This window comes from Antedon mediterranea, chromosome 1 (assembly GCF_964355755.1).
Source record: "Antedon mediterranea chromosome 1, ecAntMedi1.1, whole genome shotgun sequence".
NCBI lineage: Eukaryota > Metazoa > Echinodermata > Crinoidea > Comatulida > Antedonidae > Antedon > Antedon mediterranea.
In genome coordinates this window covers 6,609,261-6,630,030 of record NC_092670.1, presented here as the reverse complement: position 1 = coordinate 6,630,030, position 20,770 = coordinate 6,609,261, and the positions used below count along the sequence as shown (strand labels likewise).

The 20,770-nt window shown below is 31.7% G+C and overlaps 1 protein-coding gene and 1 long non-coding RNA gene across 2 annotated transcripts; both read right to left on the bottom strand.

Annotated features, from left to right (window-relative positions):
* On the bottom strand, positions 1 to 20,663 carry LOC140040612 (hyalin-like). Its single transcript, XM_072086676.1, has 17 exons — positions 20,588 to 20,663; positions 19,437 to 19,541; positions 13,313 to 13,360; positions 13,074 to 13,124; positions 12,795 to 12,899; positions 12,145 to 12,192; positions 11,907 to 11,957; positions 11,148 to 11,480; positions 8,053 to 8,304; positions 6,811 to 7,095; positions 5,896 to 6,144; positions 2,716 to 2,967; positions 2,200 to 2,484; positions 1,394 to 1,645; positions 574 to 819; positions 120 to 371; positions 1 to 59 (listed from the first exon to the last, which is right to left on the bottom strand). Exons 1-17 carry the CDS (start codon positions 20,661 to 20,663, stop codon positions 1 to 3), a joined length of 2,949 nt encoding a protein of 982 aa, XP_071942777.1.
* Positions 15,572 to 16,116, bottom strand: LOC140055006 (uncharacterized). Its single transcript, XR_011846601.1, has 3 exons — positions 16,071 to 16,116; positions 15,832 to 15,882; positions 15,572 to 15,657 (listed from the first exon to the last, which is right to left on the bottom strand). It is a non-coding gene; the product is annotated as an uncharacterized lncRNA (long non-coding RNA).
* Positions 20,664 to 20,770: the final 107 nt, after the last annotated feature.

Here is a 20,770-nt window from a genome sequence, read left to right as displayed (position 1 = left end):
TTATTGTAATCCAACCGATTTAGCTGTTGCTGCATATTGGAATGTAAATGTGTTTATACCTGAATAAATGAAAAATAAATAAATAACATCTAATTTTGTCATATAAGGTACACTCTTACCTTCAACATGGATAACAAAAGTGCAGCTATCATTAAAGTTACCAGCTGAATCTGAGACATTGTACTGGACTGTTGTGGTCCCAATTCCAAACATATTATCACCAGACGTGTAGTCTGCTACTGGTACAGGAGTCTCTCCAGAGTTATCAGTAGCTGTCGGTACAATCCATGTGACATTGAAGACAGATGCCTCACCAGTTGTGTTCACAATCGAATCCATTGGACAATCAATTATCTCAGGTGATTCTAGATCTAAAAATGATAATAATAATAATAGTAGTAGTCTTTAATATTAAGTTATGCAGTATAGAACTACTTAGTTACAGATATCAGAGAATTACTTTCTGTAGCACAAAGCTTTACTTCCAGTAAGCATAACACTTACAGTGCAATACAGTGCAATACAGTATGCTTGAGCAAGACATGACTATTTAATAGCAGGAAAAAATCTTACCTGTAAGGGTAATATTGAATAAACATATGGCTACATTTCCGGAAGGGTCAACAGCAGTATAGTTAACAGTTGTAACACCAAGATAGAATAAATCTCCTGAATTATGTGTCTTTTCAAAACTTACAACACCATCATTATCTGTAGCTGTAGGCTCCGGAGTCCAGGTAATATTACTGTAATTTTTGCCATTATCTGTTATGCTTGCAGTATTGTTTGGACAATTGGCAATAGCTGGATCTTCAATATCTACACACAAAATGAGTAGAAAAGAGTAAATATATCCCGTCCCTTAATTATAACAGGACTGTGTTTGATGAGTATAATCTAAAAACTTAATTTTAAAATTTTTTAAACAGAAATACAAAAAAAAAAAATACTTTATTGAAATATAATAAACATACAAGCAAGAATAAATTAGTTTAATTTCTTTTGTAATATTTCAAAGATTCTTTGAAAATTATAATTTTTGGAAAACTGGACATCGTGACTGAGCTTTACTTAACTGTGCCAATATGTTTTTTAACCTGGCAAATGTAAAATTATTCACCAAGAATCTTAGTATAATTTGAGAAATTAAAATGGTTGGTTATTGTAAAACGCGTTAGTGTGTCAACGGATGACGTCCTAATTACAAGCAATAGGGATTAGTTCGGCTTGTATTATAATTAATCAAGAGGGGTACTTTCGCTATGAATTGCGTCAAGTATGTTGTTTTATCGTATCCCACTAAACTCTATTTAATTCAAGGTATTTAAAAAATTATATATCTTTAAAATATTAATTAATTAAAAGTAAAGGAATAACGGAAACAGAAACATACCTACAACCACAAGTGTAAAGTTACAACTGTTTTGGTTTCCTGATGTATCATAGTTTATATAAATAATATAATTTTCTCCGATGGTAAAGTCTTGACCTGGAGCAAAATTAGGTGTTGATCTCTCTGAATCTACTAAAATGTTGTCAGCATTAGCTGGCTCCATCCATGTGTATGGTGCAAAGTTTTCACCAGCAGTGTTGTTGATATAAACAGTTGAGTTGTCACAAACATAGAAGACAGGAGGTTCTTCGTCTGAAATAAAATATTAATAATATATAATAATATATAATAATATTAATAATGAAATAAACAGATATGAGTTGCAAACAGTTATGGCCATGTTAATCTACAGACTAGATTATTACTATTGATCAATGTGAGAATTATACGGCTTTACCACGTTGAAACACCGGTTCTCGTCAGATCACTGAAGTTAAGCAATGTAGGGCCTGGTTAGAGCGTGGAAGGGAATATAGTGGTGTATATGGAGATGGTGGTCACATTAGGCATTAAACAGTCCTGGCTTAGTTTCATCCATCATTTACTTTATATATAAATATACTAACATTCACCGAAGAAAATTAATGTTTTTATGGTATGGTAATATTTGTTCGAACGATATAAGTTATTGTAATATATATAATGATTATATAAATGTTCGGTTCAATGTAACCGTCTAGAAAGTGCTCAATACGGTAAAGTAGAGCTAAAATATACGTTAAGTCTGGAAAATAAGTAAAAACTACAGTTTGGTCTCTACAGGCTTGTTTCGTAATGATTATATATTATTTTTAATTAATTCTTACCCACAACTTTTACTAAAAATGAACATATCGCCACATTGCCTGCTGCATCTTGTGCAGCATATGCCACATTCATGTCATAATCAGAAGATATATTGAAATATACTGGAGATCCAGGGTAGCTGTTGTTTGTAACCATGACAACACCTACATTATCAGTTGCTGATGGAATTGTCCAGATCACAGTTGCAAACATTTCCCCAATGAGTCTGTTGCCGGTTGGAGGATCAGTTGGTACCTCCAAAGGACTGGATGGGCATGTACCATTAAAAGATGGTGTCTCCAAATCTATAATAACAATGCAGACAAGATAGAATGGGTACGAATATGCATTTTGAGAGGAAAATGTGTGGGGTCTCGAGGGTGTCCCATTAATAGAAGATCTACTGTATTACCTTTTCAACATTTTATGCTAATTTACTGAATTTAAATTATTGTATATCCTCCTTCTCCTAAAACTAGATCACATTTGACATATTCACATTACTTAAGCTAAAGTTTAATTTCTTCTTTTCTTACCTTTAACAGTGACGAAAAAACTACAGCTATCATTAAAGTTACCAGCTGAATCTGAGACATTGTACTGGACTGTTGTGTTACCAAGTGCAAACATATCACCAGAAGTGTAGTCTGATACTGGTATAGGAGTCTCATCAGAGTTGTCAGTAGCTGTCGGTTCAACCCATGTGACATTGATGGCAAATGCCTCACCAGTTGCTGTGTCAACAATCAAATCCATTGGGCAATTGAAAATATCTGGAGCTTCTTGATCTAAACAATGTTGATAATAATATATGGATAGTCTTTCGATATATTGGATTATTCCAATTCAAACCCTCCCTCATTATTAACTGAGACAACAATGTTCATTCTTGTCTCAGTTATTATGGAATATGAGTATAAATTATTCTATTCTATGAATATATTATTAAACTATAGTAACACCTATTTTATATCAGTTACATTTTGTAACGTCTAGAATGTGCAGGCTGATAAGTTAGATTATTATCCTCGTGCAATTGTCTGTGCCTCCAATACGATGCAACCCTCGATCCTGATTCAGAAACTACTACTTTATATTACTTCTTAGATTAGTGTATTTCTACATTTAAGCGAACAACGGGTTTTAAGTATCTGATACATTATCTGTAGTAAAAATATCTGAAGAAAGTTGGATCACCCCATGAGTGTTACTTGTCTGCACTGATTTGAAGCGTATAGATATGGCTAAGAATAATATGTCGAAATCAACCAACGGTAGAGTTACCATAAAAAAATGGAGCCTCAATATCTATGAAAAGTACATGTAACTATGCTTAAGTACTGATTATTCGTATTTCAATTGAATTGATCTTGATATAAGGAGATTTGTGAACACATGTCAACAAATTGTTAAACGGAATGACTTTTAAAGAATGGCTTGAGTGACTTTAACTTTTTTTAGTTTGCATTATGTACAAAAAACACAATACAATTTGTTATTCTGTTACCATTTGTTATATTATGCTGCGAATAAAAGAAATGAATATAAAAGACAAATTATGAATCAGAATTACAGTATATACAAGAATTCAAGTGCACACGTTTCAATAAAAAAAAACATGGCTCTTACACAGGAAAATGAATTTTCTGTAGTTGTAATCATAATACACAATTGTATTTAATACATTGGCCTAGTATATCAAATATAATTATCTACTCTCAATTGAAAGTTTAAATGATTTGATAACATTAGTTCTCAATATTATGATATTGTTGCATATTTCTATCTTATGAAGATATTATAAAATGTTTTAAAACAACATTTCTGATTTCATCGGTAAATTTTCAATCGTACGTGGTAGAAGTCATTTCCGGGTTCATGTTGTCGATTAAATTGGTTTGGGTGGGGGTTCGATTGGGAAAAAGGAAGCGGTTGGCCCTAACCATAAAACAGGGTCTGGTCACGTTTCTTTTCGCGCATAAAACTGGATCTAGGGGGTGAATATGGTGGCTAGCCACCCCCTTTAATTCTAAAGGGAAAAAAAGATGCACCAAACCCGCGACCGTCACTAGACGCGGATTCGACGCACTTGACTATTTTAATTAAGAAGAATAGGCTAGAGCTATAGTTCTGTAAATAGGCCTACATAGTAATAATAATAATAAATGAAAACTTATATAGTGAAAGAGGTAAGAGTTTAATTACTATTTATGAATTCAAGAGTTAAAAAAAAAACGCGATTTAAAATCTTCGGAAAATACCCACAACTGAGTTATTTTCAAAACACATGCATGCTCGAGTCCCACTACCAGCATCACGTTGTCTTAGCTCGCTCCTCGTGTGAATGCTGACGTCATCACTCTCCAAATATACACCATTTTCCGCCCTGGTCCGTGTGCAAGCGTTAGCGCGGACCTGTATATTTACACCCCTGTACGGAGTAGAGTGTAATATCGTGAACTTTTTTCTTGCGTATGAAGGTTTTTTATATAATGGTTTGCCGTATAAACGATAAAAAATACGAGAAACATGATGTTCTTTTTTTATTATTATTTCATAGGCATAACATAAACATGAAATGTCTTGTTCTATGTACACGGCCGAAAAAACGCGTGTGGCGTATTTGGCATTTTATTGATTTGTGTTATAGACACGGCGATTACGGCAATCATTGTATACTAAATTACATTGAGTTATTCACCCGGCTATAGGGTATATATCTGAGGTTAAACAGACCACCAAAGCACAGTCGTACACTAAACACATGCACTATCGAGGCATTTTCGGAGTGCCGCAATACCAAATGAAGTGTTTTTCGATCAAAGTTTATTATTAGTTCGTCGAAAAAGATCCGTATTAGAGTATTTAGGAAGGATTTATTTAAATTTACATTATGTGACATTGTTATTACATGTAATGGAAACTGAGGCTCGGGAGGGGGACACGATGGGGGGGGGGGACACCCACTCCCAAATCCAGTCCCCTCCCAAACCCACCCCTCTTTCGTGCGTACGCCCCTCCCCGCATTACAAGCCTTTTAACGTCTTCTTTCTTAGGCCGAAACGAAACGGCTCACTGTGCCACGGAAGTTAGTTTCTAACTAACTAAATAATGTTTTAACTATACCAATTAGGATGGTATTTATTTGAATAAACAGCCAATACCTCTCCAATAAAATATCACTTAGAACCGCCCATCCACATTTATACACACAACAAAAACACAATATTGTATTATATTTATAACACAATTATACTATAGAATTCATCGGACTGTTATTTACAATTTACCAAGCATTTGTTATTCTTTTTACCAATTTCATATCTATTAGAGGATTCTATTTGATTATAAATGTTACCCTATTATTACAACTAAAAAATTAAAGTATCCTCGAATAAGCACCTCCCTTAAAGGAACTCCGCCTCCTCACCTCCTCCTATACGGGCGGGCCCTGACAAACAATAAATAGTATACTTTATAATGTTGTTAATCATCTGAGACAGTGTGAAACAGAGTAGGTTTAGTTTTTACTAAAATCAAGAATTTCAATAAATAATGTAGTTTAAGTCCTATTTATTTGTTGTTAGCCGAAACCATTCAATTCATTTCAATGTAAATGTTTTTATATGACAATAAATTTATTTTATTTATTAGTAATAATATACAATCATATTCAGATAATCGAGTTACATTAGGAGTATACATGTCAAACTTACCAATAACAGTTACAGTAAAGGTACAAGTTGCTGAATTGCGTGAACTATCAACTGAATCATATATAACATCAGTTCTACCAATATCGAATTCATTATTTCCAGGATAGTACTTGGACGTTGGTTTTATATCTTCACCAGAATTGTCAATTACTATTGGATCAGTCCAGCTGACATTGAGTGCTTGATTTGAATCATCTGCTGTAGTAGTTGTAATATTAGGTGCACAAACCAAGACAGGATCCTCATTGTCTATTTAGTAATAAAATGGAAATGAAATACAAGAATTAATAAATATTGAAAATCTTATTGAACATATTTATCATGTTGGGATTGAACAAACTCTCCAGCACTAGTTGAATACATGAAAAAATATTATTATATGTAAAAAAAAAAACTTAGTGTAGTACTGACGTATTTAGTACAATTAATGCTGAAATTCATTTATAGTAATATTATATATTCCATATAAATAAACAATTTTGCAGAGAAACAATTAATTTAACAGATACAAAAATAGGTGTATATTATGTCACCATATAAAAAGAGCAACACTGAAAATCAAGGTAACAAATATTACAAAAAAATATATATAATCTTGTCATCTTTTATTATATTGAACATCAAAATAAATAAGAATGTTTATGTTGTACAGAGCGGCACACGTAAGTTTCATAATGTAAATAAAAATATAGACCACTTTCTGTTTAGTACTCTTTGTTTGTACATAACAACCAAAGGCAAAAGAGTCGTTTTGACCGATTGGGCTACCCTGGTTTTAAAAAAAAGTAGATATTGGTAACAGTTAGACATTTATTCACAATTCACAATTACATTTACGATATGTAATAGTATAACAATGAAATAAAATTCGTCCTGAATTTCTAATTGCTCAAATTTAAAAGATATATAATTTACCTTCAACCTTGAGGCCAAAGACACAGGTGTCACTATTACCAGAAGGATCAGTTGCTATATATGTGATTGTGTTAGTACCAATTGGTATCATGTCACCAGACTCAAAAGATGAGGACATTACAGTCACAAGTCCACCAGTATTGTCACTTGTCTCAGGAGGATCCCAGGTAACAGTGGCATTTGGACTTCCTATATCTGTGCTGACATTTACTAGTCCATACCCTTCTCCGATGTAATTGTTAGAAGTGACATTTGCTGGGCAGTCAATCGTTGGACTTATCTTATCTATTACCAAAATAAATTGCATTTGACTAAGTTAACCACATTACTGTAGCTCAAATTGTAACAAGGCAAGCCATCCACTACATGGCTGGTTAAAAAGAATTAGGAACAATGATGGTGCTCAATGGAGAAGCATTTCAATGTATTATTATTTAAAAAAAATATGTGATGTTAATATTTTACTTAATATTTAATGTTCTAGTATTATTTATGTTTATTCCGATGATATTCCACTGTTTTACAAAAAAAATATATGATAAAAGCTTACATAGATTATATATTCTCTAAAAATAACTTTAAACTTATAATAATGAATGAGCACCTTTTGGGAAAGCACTTCGTTAAACTAAAAAAACGCTTTTCTACAACCATTGGATTGCCAGTGACATTATTTGTATTAATGGCATTGTTAATGAGAACAAATTTTTAACATCGAACGAAATACTATTGAAATGTAAAACTGGTTAAAATGAGTATTTGTATATTAAGGCAATACAAATTTAGTGGAAACGAATTATTAAGGATATTTTTGATTGATGATAATAAAAAGTTAGTTAAGACTAAATATAAACAAACTAATGTACTCATGGGTTGTGAATGAATATTTCATTATTCTAATGTCACAACAATGACAACAACATCTTCTTCACAAGTTTTGAGAGAGCCTTTTAAAGTCTGTACAATTTTGGGATAATATGTTACCTCAATATAAGTCTAATAGGAATTTCAGATTAAGGAACAATACTTGCACAATTGGATTGATGCAGGTATAGAAAATCAACAATCCCGTACTTAGCACGAATCTTATAATTTGCTTGTTTTATGCTTTTTTTTTTTTTTTTTATTGTAATCCAATCGATTTAGCTGTTGCTGCATATTGGAATGTAAATGTGTTTATACCTGAATAAATGAAAAATAAATAAATAAAATCTAATGTTGTCATATAAGGTACACCCTTACCTTCAACATGGATAACAAAAGTGCAGCTATCATTAAAGTTACCAGCTGAATCTGAGACATTGTACTGGATTGTTGTGTTCCCAATTCCAAACATATTATCACCAGAAGTGTAGTCTGCTACTGGTACAGGAGTCTCTCCAGAGTTATCAGTAGCTGTAGGTTCAACCCATGTGACATTGATTGCAAATGCCTCAACAGACGTGTTAACTGTCAAATCCCATGGACAATTGATAATATCTGGAGCTTCTTGATCTGTGAGATATACATTATTTGTATAATATAGTATATATATATGACCATTACCTTCAAATTCATAGCACAGCGATGGGCACAAAAATGGCGCCATCTTTTGCAAATTTATTTATGGGACAATTTGAGGCCAATTTTCTGTCCCTCCAACCTAATAAACCACTTGTTTGGTTTAGATACATTGACGACATCTTCATGACCTGGACCCATGGTGAAGATAATTTGGAATCTTTCTTCTCAATATTAATTCAGCGCACCCAACTATCACATTTACAGCTACCAAATCCACTAGTAGCGTTGATTTTTTGGACACTATAGTGACCATAGAAAATGGTAACTCAAAACTGACCTATTCCGTAAACCCACGGATAAAAATATGTACCTGCTCCCTAGCCGTTGTCATCCCCGACACTGTACTAAAAACATACCGTACAGTCAAGCATTACGTATCAGACGTATCTGTTCTTCAGATTTAGAGTTTCAGAATCGTACCGAAGAACTAACCGGACATCTCCGAAATAGAAATTACAAGAAGGAATACATCAAAACTGCTATAAAGAAAGCAAAAGATATTCCTCGATGTCAAACACTGAGGTATAAACCACGTCAGCCAAATTCGACCAGAGTGCCATTGGTCACAACCTATCACCCTAGGTTGCCTCCATTACGGGCTATTATTGAGAAACATATGCCCATTCTACAGTCCACAGAACGTCTCAGGACTGTTTTTCCGGAACCACCCTTCGTGATATATTAGTCAGATCCATATTATTTAAGAGTGAAATTAACTCTCATGACAGAAAAATCTTGCAAAACTTGTTCATTGGTTGATTCTACTGAAAAATTTCAGAGCAACCAAACTGGCCGCATTTTTCGGAAAAGACAATCAATTAATTGTCTAACAAAAAACGTCATTTATCTCATATACTGTAATATATGTGGCAAACAGTACGTCGGGGAAACAAAAAACACTCTCCGTATGGGGGGGAATGACACAACACAGATCAGCTATCAAAACATTAAAGCTTGATCAACCTGTAGCCGAACATTTTAATTCAGCTATTTACTCGATTGCAAATTTCAGAGTTATTGCAATAGACCACGATGTCAAATGGAGCGACAAAACTCGCAAAGACAAAGAAAACCACTCGGAATTACAACTTAAAACCACAAAACCTTTTGGACGTAACATTAGGAACATACTCCCAGATCGTTCAAATTATTCCATTGACTACCAAAATGTAAGTTTCAATATTAACCACCATTAAACTGTTTTTTAGTTTCATTCCAAAATTGTTTATATCTCTACCAAGCTACCTTCTTTGTTTTCTACTCTTATTCAGACTCCACCCCGTCTCCTTTTGTTGTATTTCTTTTATTCCTGTCCAGCCAGTTCTTATACTATGACGTTATCCAAATTCCTTCACTTGCACTGATGAAGGGCTAGTGTTGCCCGACACCTCTAACGTTTGGAAACACATGATGTATCGCAAACCGAACCTTATTAATTGTTTTTCTAATTAGTAGGAAAAAAATGCCAACATATAATAATTTATTTGGAAGCTACACTTTTGAAACAGTGGCACTCTTCTTGAATGTAGGTGCGTCCAGAGTAAGTAAAATAAAAGTTAGAGGGAAAAAATGATTTAACAATAGGCCTATTTACAGTACAAGGAAACTTAAACTAAATTATGTTATAAAAAAAATAACATTAACAAAAGTAATAGTTTTGAAACAGTGTCACACTTCTTGAATGAAAGTGCGTCCATAATACAGTAAGTAAAATAAAAGTTTTAAAAAATGATAACAATAGGCCTATTTACAGTACAAGGAAACCTGAAATAAATTATGTACAAGATTAAAAGTAATACAGGAATTAAAAAGCAAATAACTAATTATTTTCATTGTTGATTTCCCTTCTCTTTTTCCATGCCCGTTTGGTGAAACCTTTACAAAATCTATCGAATGCAACTTCAATATAGGAAGATCAAGTACAGGTGAACCAAAAACATACATGAATTTTTGGTCTATTGTTCCATTATTAATTTGGTTCCATTATTAAATTGGTTCCAAACGTCAATTGCATTCGATAGATTTTGCTCGAGTATTGCCAATTACTCCAGTCTAATATTCTGGAGCGCAGGACATGAAAAAAGGAAATTCCTAAGATCTTTGGTGGATTTAGAGATACATAGGGTATATAGACCGTCATTTTTGCTTTTATCTGACCAGCTTGAGGTACGTCTCTTTAATGGTAACGTATTAGGTCGCAATTTAAATTTTATGCTTGCGCTTTCGAAGTCTAATGGCTCAAGTAAATATGTTTCTAGGCAGGGGGTTTGTTTAATAATTTGATAGTCTAAAAGAGAATATTTTAATGCAAGATCACTCAATACAAGCACGTTCTTCAATCTTAGTCAACATAAAGCTGGTCAGATCTACGGTGGGGTTATCCATCGTGTTTTCTCTTCAAACAAATTATTTAATCCACTTTCAAAAGTAGTATATAAACAAGTTAAAAATTGAAATGAAAATCTTTCTTATTACATAAAATGTTTTGAAGACAGTTTTGAAACTCTCCTAAAAGCTCAGTTCATAATCATGTATGAGAAAATAATGAGTGGAATTGAACATTAATAATATATGAGAATTTAACCCCCTTAATACAAAACACATAATCAGTAAAATATCAATTTGTATGGATATCAGTTTTTCGAGTAAAGCAAGAATATTCTACATTTTCAATTTATATTTAAAAATAAACATATCAATATTTGTTCAGTATCAACAGTTAAGTCTAAGTTGAGAAATTGCATAAAATACTTGAATAAAAAATGTCAACATACCTATGTTAATAATCTTCAGTCCTAGAGCAAACCCTCTGTTAACAACTGACAAGTCAGTTTGAAAAGTTATATTCAAGTGTGTTGTAACCAGAAGAGAGTTGTTACTATTCCACTCTATAAGTAATGTATCGCCATTGACGTCAACATAGGTTATAATCAAAAAGTCACAACAGCTCTCTAGCTCTATATCATAAAACGTGAGTAGAATTCCAGTATTTTGAGGGCTTTCTACGATCCATTCGCAGTTTTCATTGTTATCGTAGTTGTCAGGATAATTTGAAGAAGTTATGTTGATAACATCATTACTGTTTAGATAAATATTTTCAACACAATCTGGTGAGGTAATAAGACAAGATTTGTTACTGATTAAGCAATAATTAAAAATAATATATAGCTGTAAGCTTATGTGGATATTGCTAATTATTGGTAGTAGTAGTATTAGGCTAGTTACACCTGTTTTTTTATAGCTTTTCGGTGCATCTCTATGTTGTGTAATGAAGCTGATTAAATTGTTATAGTATATTGCTAAAATAATCAGTCGCATTTCTAGTAATGTAATCACAATAAGTTAACTTTATACTTTAACTTATTTAGATTGTAGTTGTATTGTACCATTGTATCTGGTTTTTAATTATATACTCTCTTTGATTGTTCCCTCATTTTGGTCTAAAACAATAACATTAATATATAGATACTTTATTAAATAAAATACATTTTTAAAGAAATGTTTAAAATTTCATGCTGTATGATTGTACCTACCATTTACTATCGTTGAGATACTACTCTCTTTTTGAAAGTCCGTTGTTGCATCTACAATTAAATTGATGATATCATGTAAGTGATGTTATTTTACTTTAGGTCTACCGTAGCAAAAATTATATCAATCTTACAAGAGAGAATACAAAATTCTTAAACATAGGCCTAATTTTAATACATTTTGTGGATATATGCTTAAACACTAGCATTTTGAAATGACGTTAAAGACAATTAAACTTACCGGTTATGGTAACCCATTCAGTTACTATTTCTGTGCCCAAAGAAATATCTAAAGTAAAAAAGGTGATAAACAACAAATGTAGTAAGAAAAATAATCTACGGGAAAAAACAACTACTAATCTTCATGATTAGATTAAGAATAGCATTAAACCAACCTACTATACTTCAAAAGGTTTCAATATTAAAAAAACATGGATTTGACTTTAAGTTGACTTACCACCTATCGTAGTCGATATATTATTATGGTATGTTTGTAATTCCATTAGAAAATTAAAATAGTAATTATTTAAACAATTTACTTATAGACAATCGATTAAACTTAATGTAAATTGATTTCATATTTGTTTATATTTATTTAATCTAACACATAATAATTTAATTAGTAATGAGTTGTCTATTATTATATCCAGTTTTTAGCAAGGGACGTTAACATAATTATATTAAAACTGTAGTTTTCTTATCGTTTCAAATTGAATAATTAATTAATATTCACTATATCACCGGACGGTTTAAAATTTAATAAAATAATTTATATATTACATTATATAACGATATATAAATAATAACTATAGTTTAGATATAAACGGTACGGTACCGGGCAATTACAAGTAATTTAAAATTAGAAAATTGTTTGAACAATTTAAATCTTACTTTGACACAGCAATAGATAGTCCGGACAACAGTCAGTAAGTTCTTCACAGATGTTATCACAATAACAGTTTTTGTCCCACCTACCACATTTGCCTAAACAACTACCTTCAAATAGAAACGTATCAATATAAAATGGACACATTTCGGTAAATCGGTTGTTAACTTCTAAAATGTTTACTTAATGGTATACGTTTGATAATGATTTTAACACACAATAAAAACAATTACACTAATGTGATTAATTTATGAAATATACAAATGTTGTAAGATTGTACTTACCATTTACCATCGTTGAGTTAGTAGTCTCTGATTGTAAATCTGCTTTTGCATCTACAAATAAATTTAGTCAGTGATGAAAGCTTATTTTACTTTAGGTCTACTGTAGCATAAACCATATCAATCTTACAAGAGAGAATACAAAATGTAGCAAATATTCTTAAACATAGGCCTAATCTTAATAAAGTTTGTGAAATTAAATACTAGCATTTTTATATAACGTTAAAGACAATTAATCTTACCGGTTATGGTAACCCATTCAGTTACTATTTCTGTGCCCAAAGAAATATCTAAAGTAAAAAAGGTGATAAACAACAAATGTAGTAATCAAAATAACCTACGGGAAAAAACAACTACTAATCTTCATGATTAGATTAAGAATAGCATTAAACCAACCTACTATACTTCAAAAGGTTTTAGTATTAAAAAAACATGGATTTGACTTTAAGTTGACTTACCACCTATCGTAGTCGATTATTATTAAGGTATGTTTGAAAATTAAAATAGTAATTATTTAGGCCTCAACAATTTACTTATATTGAATAAGACAATCGATTAAACTTAATGTAAGTTGATTTCATAGTTGTTTATATTTATTTAATCTAACATATAATAATTTAATTAGTAATGAGTTGTCCATAACTTTAAATTATTACACTGTGTAAAAAGGTATAGAATACTAACCTAATAGTTCAATGACTTCAAGTTCTAGAGCAAACCCTCTATTCACAATTGAAAAATCTGTTTGAAATCTTATCTTCACATTTTCTTTAGCTCGAATAGTTGTGTTAATACTTCTTCCAGTGAAAATTTCCGTCACTTCCATGTTATCGATGGCGTCAACATAAGTGATCGTCAAAAAGTCACAGCATCTCTCTAGGTCTATGTCATAAAAGGTGAGTAGAATTCCTGTATTTTTCGGACTATACACAATCCATTCACAGTTGTGGTTGTCATCGTGGTTCAAAGGATAATTTGGAGATGTTATGTTTACAACCTCGCTTTTGGTTAAATAAATATTTTCAAAACAAGCTGTTGAATCAAGTAAATCTTATTTTAGACATAAACTAATACCTTGACTTATACAATGATTTTACGTTTCTATTTGTAAATATTTATTTTATGTTCACGATTTTAATAAGTAACACTATAATTGTATGTCTCTGTTATTTACATTTAGAACTGTATAGAGAGATACGTGCAATTCTAACGATGCGATGAGTCGATACGGTTGTCCGGCGGCGGCTGCCGAGACTAAACACTGTTTTAATTTGGAGGCACGGTATCTGTAGATCCGGCCATTGCGGTACACAACAGATAAGGTTGCGCAGTTGATACGTAACGTAAAAACTCGCGAAACATGGCCTCTGTTATTTTTCGGCCTTTTTTAGTGTTTGTCCTTAACATTTTTAGGAAAGTGATATAGCCTATCATGTGCGGCCCATTAAGAAACATTAGTGTGCAAAATTTGAGCACGTGCCATTCAGCGACCACTTTAGTAGAATTAATATATAGATACTTTATTAAATATAATACATTTTTAATGTTTAAAATGTCATGGTACATGATTGTACCTACCATTTACTATCGTTGACATACTACTCTCTCTTTGAAAGTCCGCTGTTGCATCTACAAATACATTTATGATATCAAGTGAGTGACGAAAACTTATTTTATTGTAGGTCTACCGTAGCAAAAATTATATAAATCTTACAAGAGAGAATACAAAATGTAACAATATTCTTAAACATAGGCCTAATCTTAATAGTTTGTGGATATATGCTTAAATACTAGCATTTTTATATAACGTTAAAGACAATTAAACTTACCGGTTATGGTAACCCATTTAGTTACTATTTCTGTCCCCAAAGAAATATCTAAAGTCAAAAGGGTGATAAACAACAAATGTAGTAAGAAAAATAATCTACGGGAAAAAACAACTACTAATCTTCATGATTAGATTAAGAAATAGCATTAAACCAACCTACTATACTTCAAAAGGTTTCAGTATTTAAAAAAACATGGATGTGACTTTAAGTTGACTTACCACCTATCGTAGTCGATTATTATTAAGGTATGTTTGAAAATTAAAATAGTAATTATCTAGGTCTCAACAATTTACTTATATTTAATAAGACAATCGATTACATTTTAATGTAAATTGATTTCATATTTGTTTAAATTTATTTAATCTAACATATAATAATTTAATTAGTAATGAGTTGTCCATATTATATCTAGTTTTTAGCAAGGGACGTTAACATAATTATATTAAAACTGTAGTTTTCTTATCTTTTCAAATTGAATAATTAATTAATATTCACTATATCACCGGACGGTTTAAAATTTAATAAAATAATTTATATATTACATTATATAACGATATATAAATAATAACTATAGTTTAGATATAAACGGTACGGTACCGAGCAATTACAAGTAATTTAAAATTAGAAAATTGTTTGAACAATTTAAATCTTACTTTGACACAGCAATAGATAGTCCGGACAACAGTCAGTAAGTTCTTCACAGATGTTATCGCAATAACAGTTTTTGTCCCACCTACCACATTTGCCTAAACAACTACCTTCAAATAGAAACGTATCAATATAAAATGGACACATTTCGGTAAATCGGTTGTTAACTTCTAAAATGTTTACTTAATGGTATACGTTTGATAATGATTTTAACACACAATAAAAACAATTACACTAATGTGATTAATTTATGAAATATACAAATGCTGTAAGATTGTACTTACCATTTACCATCGTTGAGTTAGTAGTCTCTGATTGTAAACCTGCTTTTGCATCTACAAATAAATTTAGTCAGTGATGAAAGCTTATTTTACTTTAGGTCTACTGTAGCATAAACCATATCAATCTTACAAGAGAGAATACAAAATGTAGCAAATATTCTTAAACATAGGCCTAATCTTAATAAAGTGTGTGGACTTAAATACTAGCATTTTTATATAACGTTAAAGACAATTAATCTTACCGGTTATGGTAACCCATTCAGTTACTATTTCTGTGCCCAAAGAAATTTCTAAAGTAAAAACGGTGATAAACAACAAATGTAGTAAGTAAGATAATCTACGGGAAAAAACAACTACTAATCTTCATGATTATATTAAGAATAGCATTAAACCAACCTACTATACTTCAAAACAACAACAATTTACTTATATTGAATAAGACAATCGATTAAACTTAATGTAAGTTGATTTCATAGTTGTTTATATTTATTTAATCTAACATATAATAATTTAATTAGTAATGAGTTGTCCATAACTTTAAATTATTACACTGTGTAAAAAGGTATAGAATACTAACCTAATAGTTCAATGACTTCAAGTTCTAGAGCAAACCCTCTATTCACAATTGAAAAATCTGTTTGAAATCTTATCTTCACATTTTCTTTAGCTCGAATAGTTGTGTTAATACTTCTTCCAGTGAAAATTTCCGTCACTTCCATGTTATCGATGGCGTCAACATAAGTGATCGTCAAAAAGTCACAGCATCTCTCTAGGTCTATGTCATAAAAGGTGAGTAGAATTCCTGTATTTTTCGGACTATACACAATCCATTCACAGTTGTGGTTGTCATCGTGGTTCAAAGGATAATTTGGAGATGTTAGGTTTACAACCTCGCTTTTGGTTAAATAAATATTTTCAAAACAAGCTGTTGAATCAAGTAAATCTTATTTTAGACATAAACTAATACCTTGACTTATACAATGATTTTACGTTTCTATTTGTAAATATTTATTTTATGTTCACTATTTTAATAAGTAACACTATAATTGTATGTCTCTGTTATTTACATTTAGAACTGTATAGAGAGCTACGTGCAATTCTAACGATGCGATGAGTCGATACGGTTGTCCGGCGGCGGCTGCCGAGACTAACCACTGTTTTAATTTGGAGGCACGGTATTTGTAGATCCGGCCATTGCGGTACATAACAGATAAAGTTGCGCAGTTGATACGTAACGTAAAAACTCGCGAAACATGGCCTCTGCTATTTTTTGGCCTTTTTTAGTGTTTGTCCTTAACATTTTTGGGAAAGTGATATAGCCTATCATGTGCGGCCCATTAAGAAACATTAGTGTGCAAAATTTGAGCACGTGCCATTCAGCGACCACTTTAGTAGAATGAATATATAGATACTTTATTAAATATAATACATTTTTAATGTTTAAAATGTCATGGTACATGATTGTACCTACCATTTACTATCGTTGACATACTACTCTCTCTTTGAAAGTCCGCTGTTGCATCTACAATTACATTTATGATATCAAGTGAGTGACGAAAACTTATTTTATTGTAGGTCTACCGTAGCAAAAATTATATCAATCTTACAAGAGAGAATACAAAATGTAACAATATTCTTAAACATAGGCCTAATCTTAATAGTTTGTGGATATATGCTTAAATACTAGCATTTTGATATGACGTTAAAGACAATTAAACTTACCGGTTATGGTAACCCATTTAGTTACTATTTCTGTCCCCAAAGAAATATCTAAAGTAAAAAAGGGTGATAAACAACAAATGTAGTAAGCAAAATAATCTACGGGAAAAAACAACTACTAATCTTCATGATTAGATTAAGAATAGCATTAAACCAACCTACTATACTTCAAAAGGTTTCAGTATTTAAAAAAACATGGATGTGACTTTAAGTTGACTTATCACCTATCGTAGTCGATTATTATTAAGGTATGTTTGAAAATTAAAATAGTAATTATTTAGGTCTCAACAATTTACTTATATTTAATAAGACAATCGATTACATTTTAATGTAAATTGATTTCATAATTATTTATTTAATCTAACATATAATAATTTAATTAGTAATGAGTTGTCCATATTATATCCAGTTTTTAGCAAGGGACATCTATATATAAATTTACGTAAGGGCAAAATTTGGTAAATCGCGCGTTACTTCTAGAATGTTTACTCGATGGTATATAAAGTTGGTTCGTACTTTTGGTACTAATTTTAACCACCTGATGTAACCCTGTTTACTAATTAAATTGAGTTAGATAATTAGTTATTGACGATTAACACGAATTTAGGTTCAACGATTTGCCTCAAATAGGGGTGTTTTCCGATCGTGGTATACACTGTCTAATGGATGTCCATCTTGAAAAATACCCGCCACAAAAATGCGAGGAGGCTTCGCATTTTCCTATCTCCTCCTACGATAATTGTTTTTAATAGCTGAAAACCGGTTGAACAGCTAGAGTACAGCATCATAATGTTGAAGACAGGCCGATTTTCTTTAAAAAATACTATTTTGATAGATTTAATATACGATTATACAAATGTATTGATTGCGATGAATGGAACATCCCAATCTCTCAGTCTGGTAGAGTTTGGTTTAACACAAGTAGGTAAATTTATGAGCCCTTGGTTTAACACATACGGTAGGTAAATATATGGGCCCTTTGAGAATAAACTTGAACAATACTGTAAATACTATTTTTGGTCCTCATTTGAATCGAACATTTCTTACTGTGAATGTTCGTACTGTTAGATGTAATATAAAAATATTTACAAATAAACTTATTAATGAGATTGTGGATAGGCTCTACTGTTAAATATATAAACACATTATTATATACAAATAAACTTTATACTGACAGTTCCTTCTCAACGTTTGTATTAATTCATAATTACCAAAAATATAAACGTCGTAGTGGTGTATCGTGACTTTAATATTTCAATCGATGTGACAGTTTTAACAAAGTATTAAATCGCAAATGTTTTACTGTATTTAGAGGTATATTATTTATAGGCCTATAAAACATGAAAAAAATATTTCGTTACTGAGTGGATAAAGAATATATTTAAAATTTGTTCCTCTTTGCACCTATCCACTTTCCCATCCCTCAACCCTAATGTTACATACAAAACACAAATTCCAAAATAGGAAAAATGCGAAGCCTCCTCGCATTTATGTGGCGGGTATTTTTCAAGATGGACATCCATTAGACAGTGTATACCACGATCGGAAAACACCCCTATTTGGGGCAAATCGTTGAACCTAAATTCGTTTTAATCGTCAATAACTAATTATCTAACTTAATTCAATTAGTAAACAGGGTTTCATCAGGTGCTTAAAATCAGTACCGAAAGTACGAACCAACTTTATATACCATCGAGTAAACATTCTAGAAGTAAGGCGCGATTTACCGAATTTTGCCCTTACGTAAATTTATATATAGAAACTGTAGTTTTCTTATCGTTTCAAATTGAATAATTAATTAATTTTCACTATATGACCAGGCGGTTTGAAATTTAATAAAAGAATTTACATATTACATTATATAAGGATATATAAATGTAAATACTTACTTTGACACAGCAATAAATAGTCCGGACAACAGTCGTTAAGTCCTTCACAGGCGTTATCACAATAACAGTTTTTGTCCCACCTACCACATTTGCCTACACAGCTACCTTCAAATAGAAACGTATCAATATATAAAAGACACATTTCGGTAAATCGGTTGTTAACTTCTAAAATGTTTACTTAATGGTATAGAAAGTTTATATATACGTTTGGTAATGTTATTAGGGAGGTTTCGCAAGCTTACGAATACGATAACAAAAACGGATACGTCATATATTTGTGAAACTTTTGAGCTGATCCCCATTTCATATTCGTAAAGCGTTTTCGTGTTGACGAATATCAGTAGTCATATTTGTAACTACTACGCTTTGATGTTACGCTAGGCCTAGGCAGTCAAGAAACATGTACATGCGCTTCGTTCAAATTTACCGCAGTCATAATATTTGAACGGCGCCCTCAATATTCGTTGCCATGCGAAACAGATTTTTACTGGCCTACGAAAACGAATACGTGTGCGTGACGTTTCCGTTTCCGTTATCGTATTCGTAGTGTTGCAAAACCTCCCTATTAACACACAATAGGGAGGTTTCGCAACCTTACGAATACGATAACGAAAACGGATACGTCATACATTTGTGAAACTTTTGAGCTGATCCCCATTTCATATTTGTAAAGCGTATTCGTGTTGACGAATATCACCAGTCATATTCGTAACTACAAAACGAGTATAGTTTTTGATCTATTTTGTACATTTTGCATTTGAATTAGGAATGATTCATGATTATAATATAATTATAGATTTATTGAAAGTAATTTACTAAAGTAATTTACTAAAATGCCAGGTCAATTTAGATAAATAACAGTTTTTAAAGTCCTCACTCGCTTTGATGTTACGCTAGGCCTAGGCAGCCAAGCACCAAGCAACACGTACCTGCGCTTCGCTCAAATTTACCGCAGTCATATTTTGGACGCGCCTCAATATTTCGTTGCCATGCGAAACAGATTTTTTTATGGCTTACGAAAACGAATACGTGTGCGTGACGTATCCGTTTTCGTTATCGTATTCGTAAGATTGCGAAACCTCTCTATTGAAAATCATTACACTAATGTGATTAATTTATGAAATATACAAATGCTGTAAGATTGTACTTACCATTTTCCATCGTTGAGTTAGTAGTCTCTGATTGTAATTCTGCTGTTGCATCTACAATTAAATTTAGGATGTTCATGTCAGTGACGAAAGCTTATTTTACCTTAGGTCTACCGTAGCATAAATCATATCAATCTTATAAGAGAGAATACAAAATGTAGCAAATATTCTTAAACATATAGGCCT

Excerpts from the sequence above, each read along its gene's own strand:
- LOC140040612 (XM_072086676.1), bottom strand. The coding sequence starts at position 20,663 with ATGAACATCCTAAATTTAATTGTAGATGCAACAGCAGAATTACAATCA. Across the intron at positions 12,193-12,794 it reads CTATCTATTGCTGTGTCAAA|ATATTTCTTTGGGCACAGAA; the intron begins GTAAGATTTAAA and ends TTTTTACTTTAG. Across the intron at positions 372-573 it reads ATTCAATATTACCCTTACAG|ATCTAGAATCACCTGAGATA; the intron begins GTAAGATTTTTT and ends TATCATTTTTAG.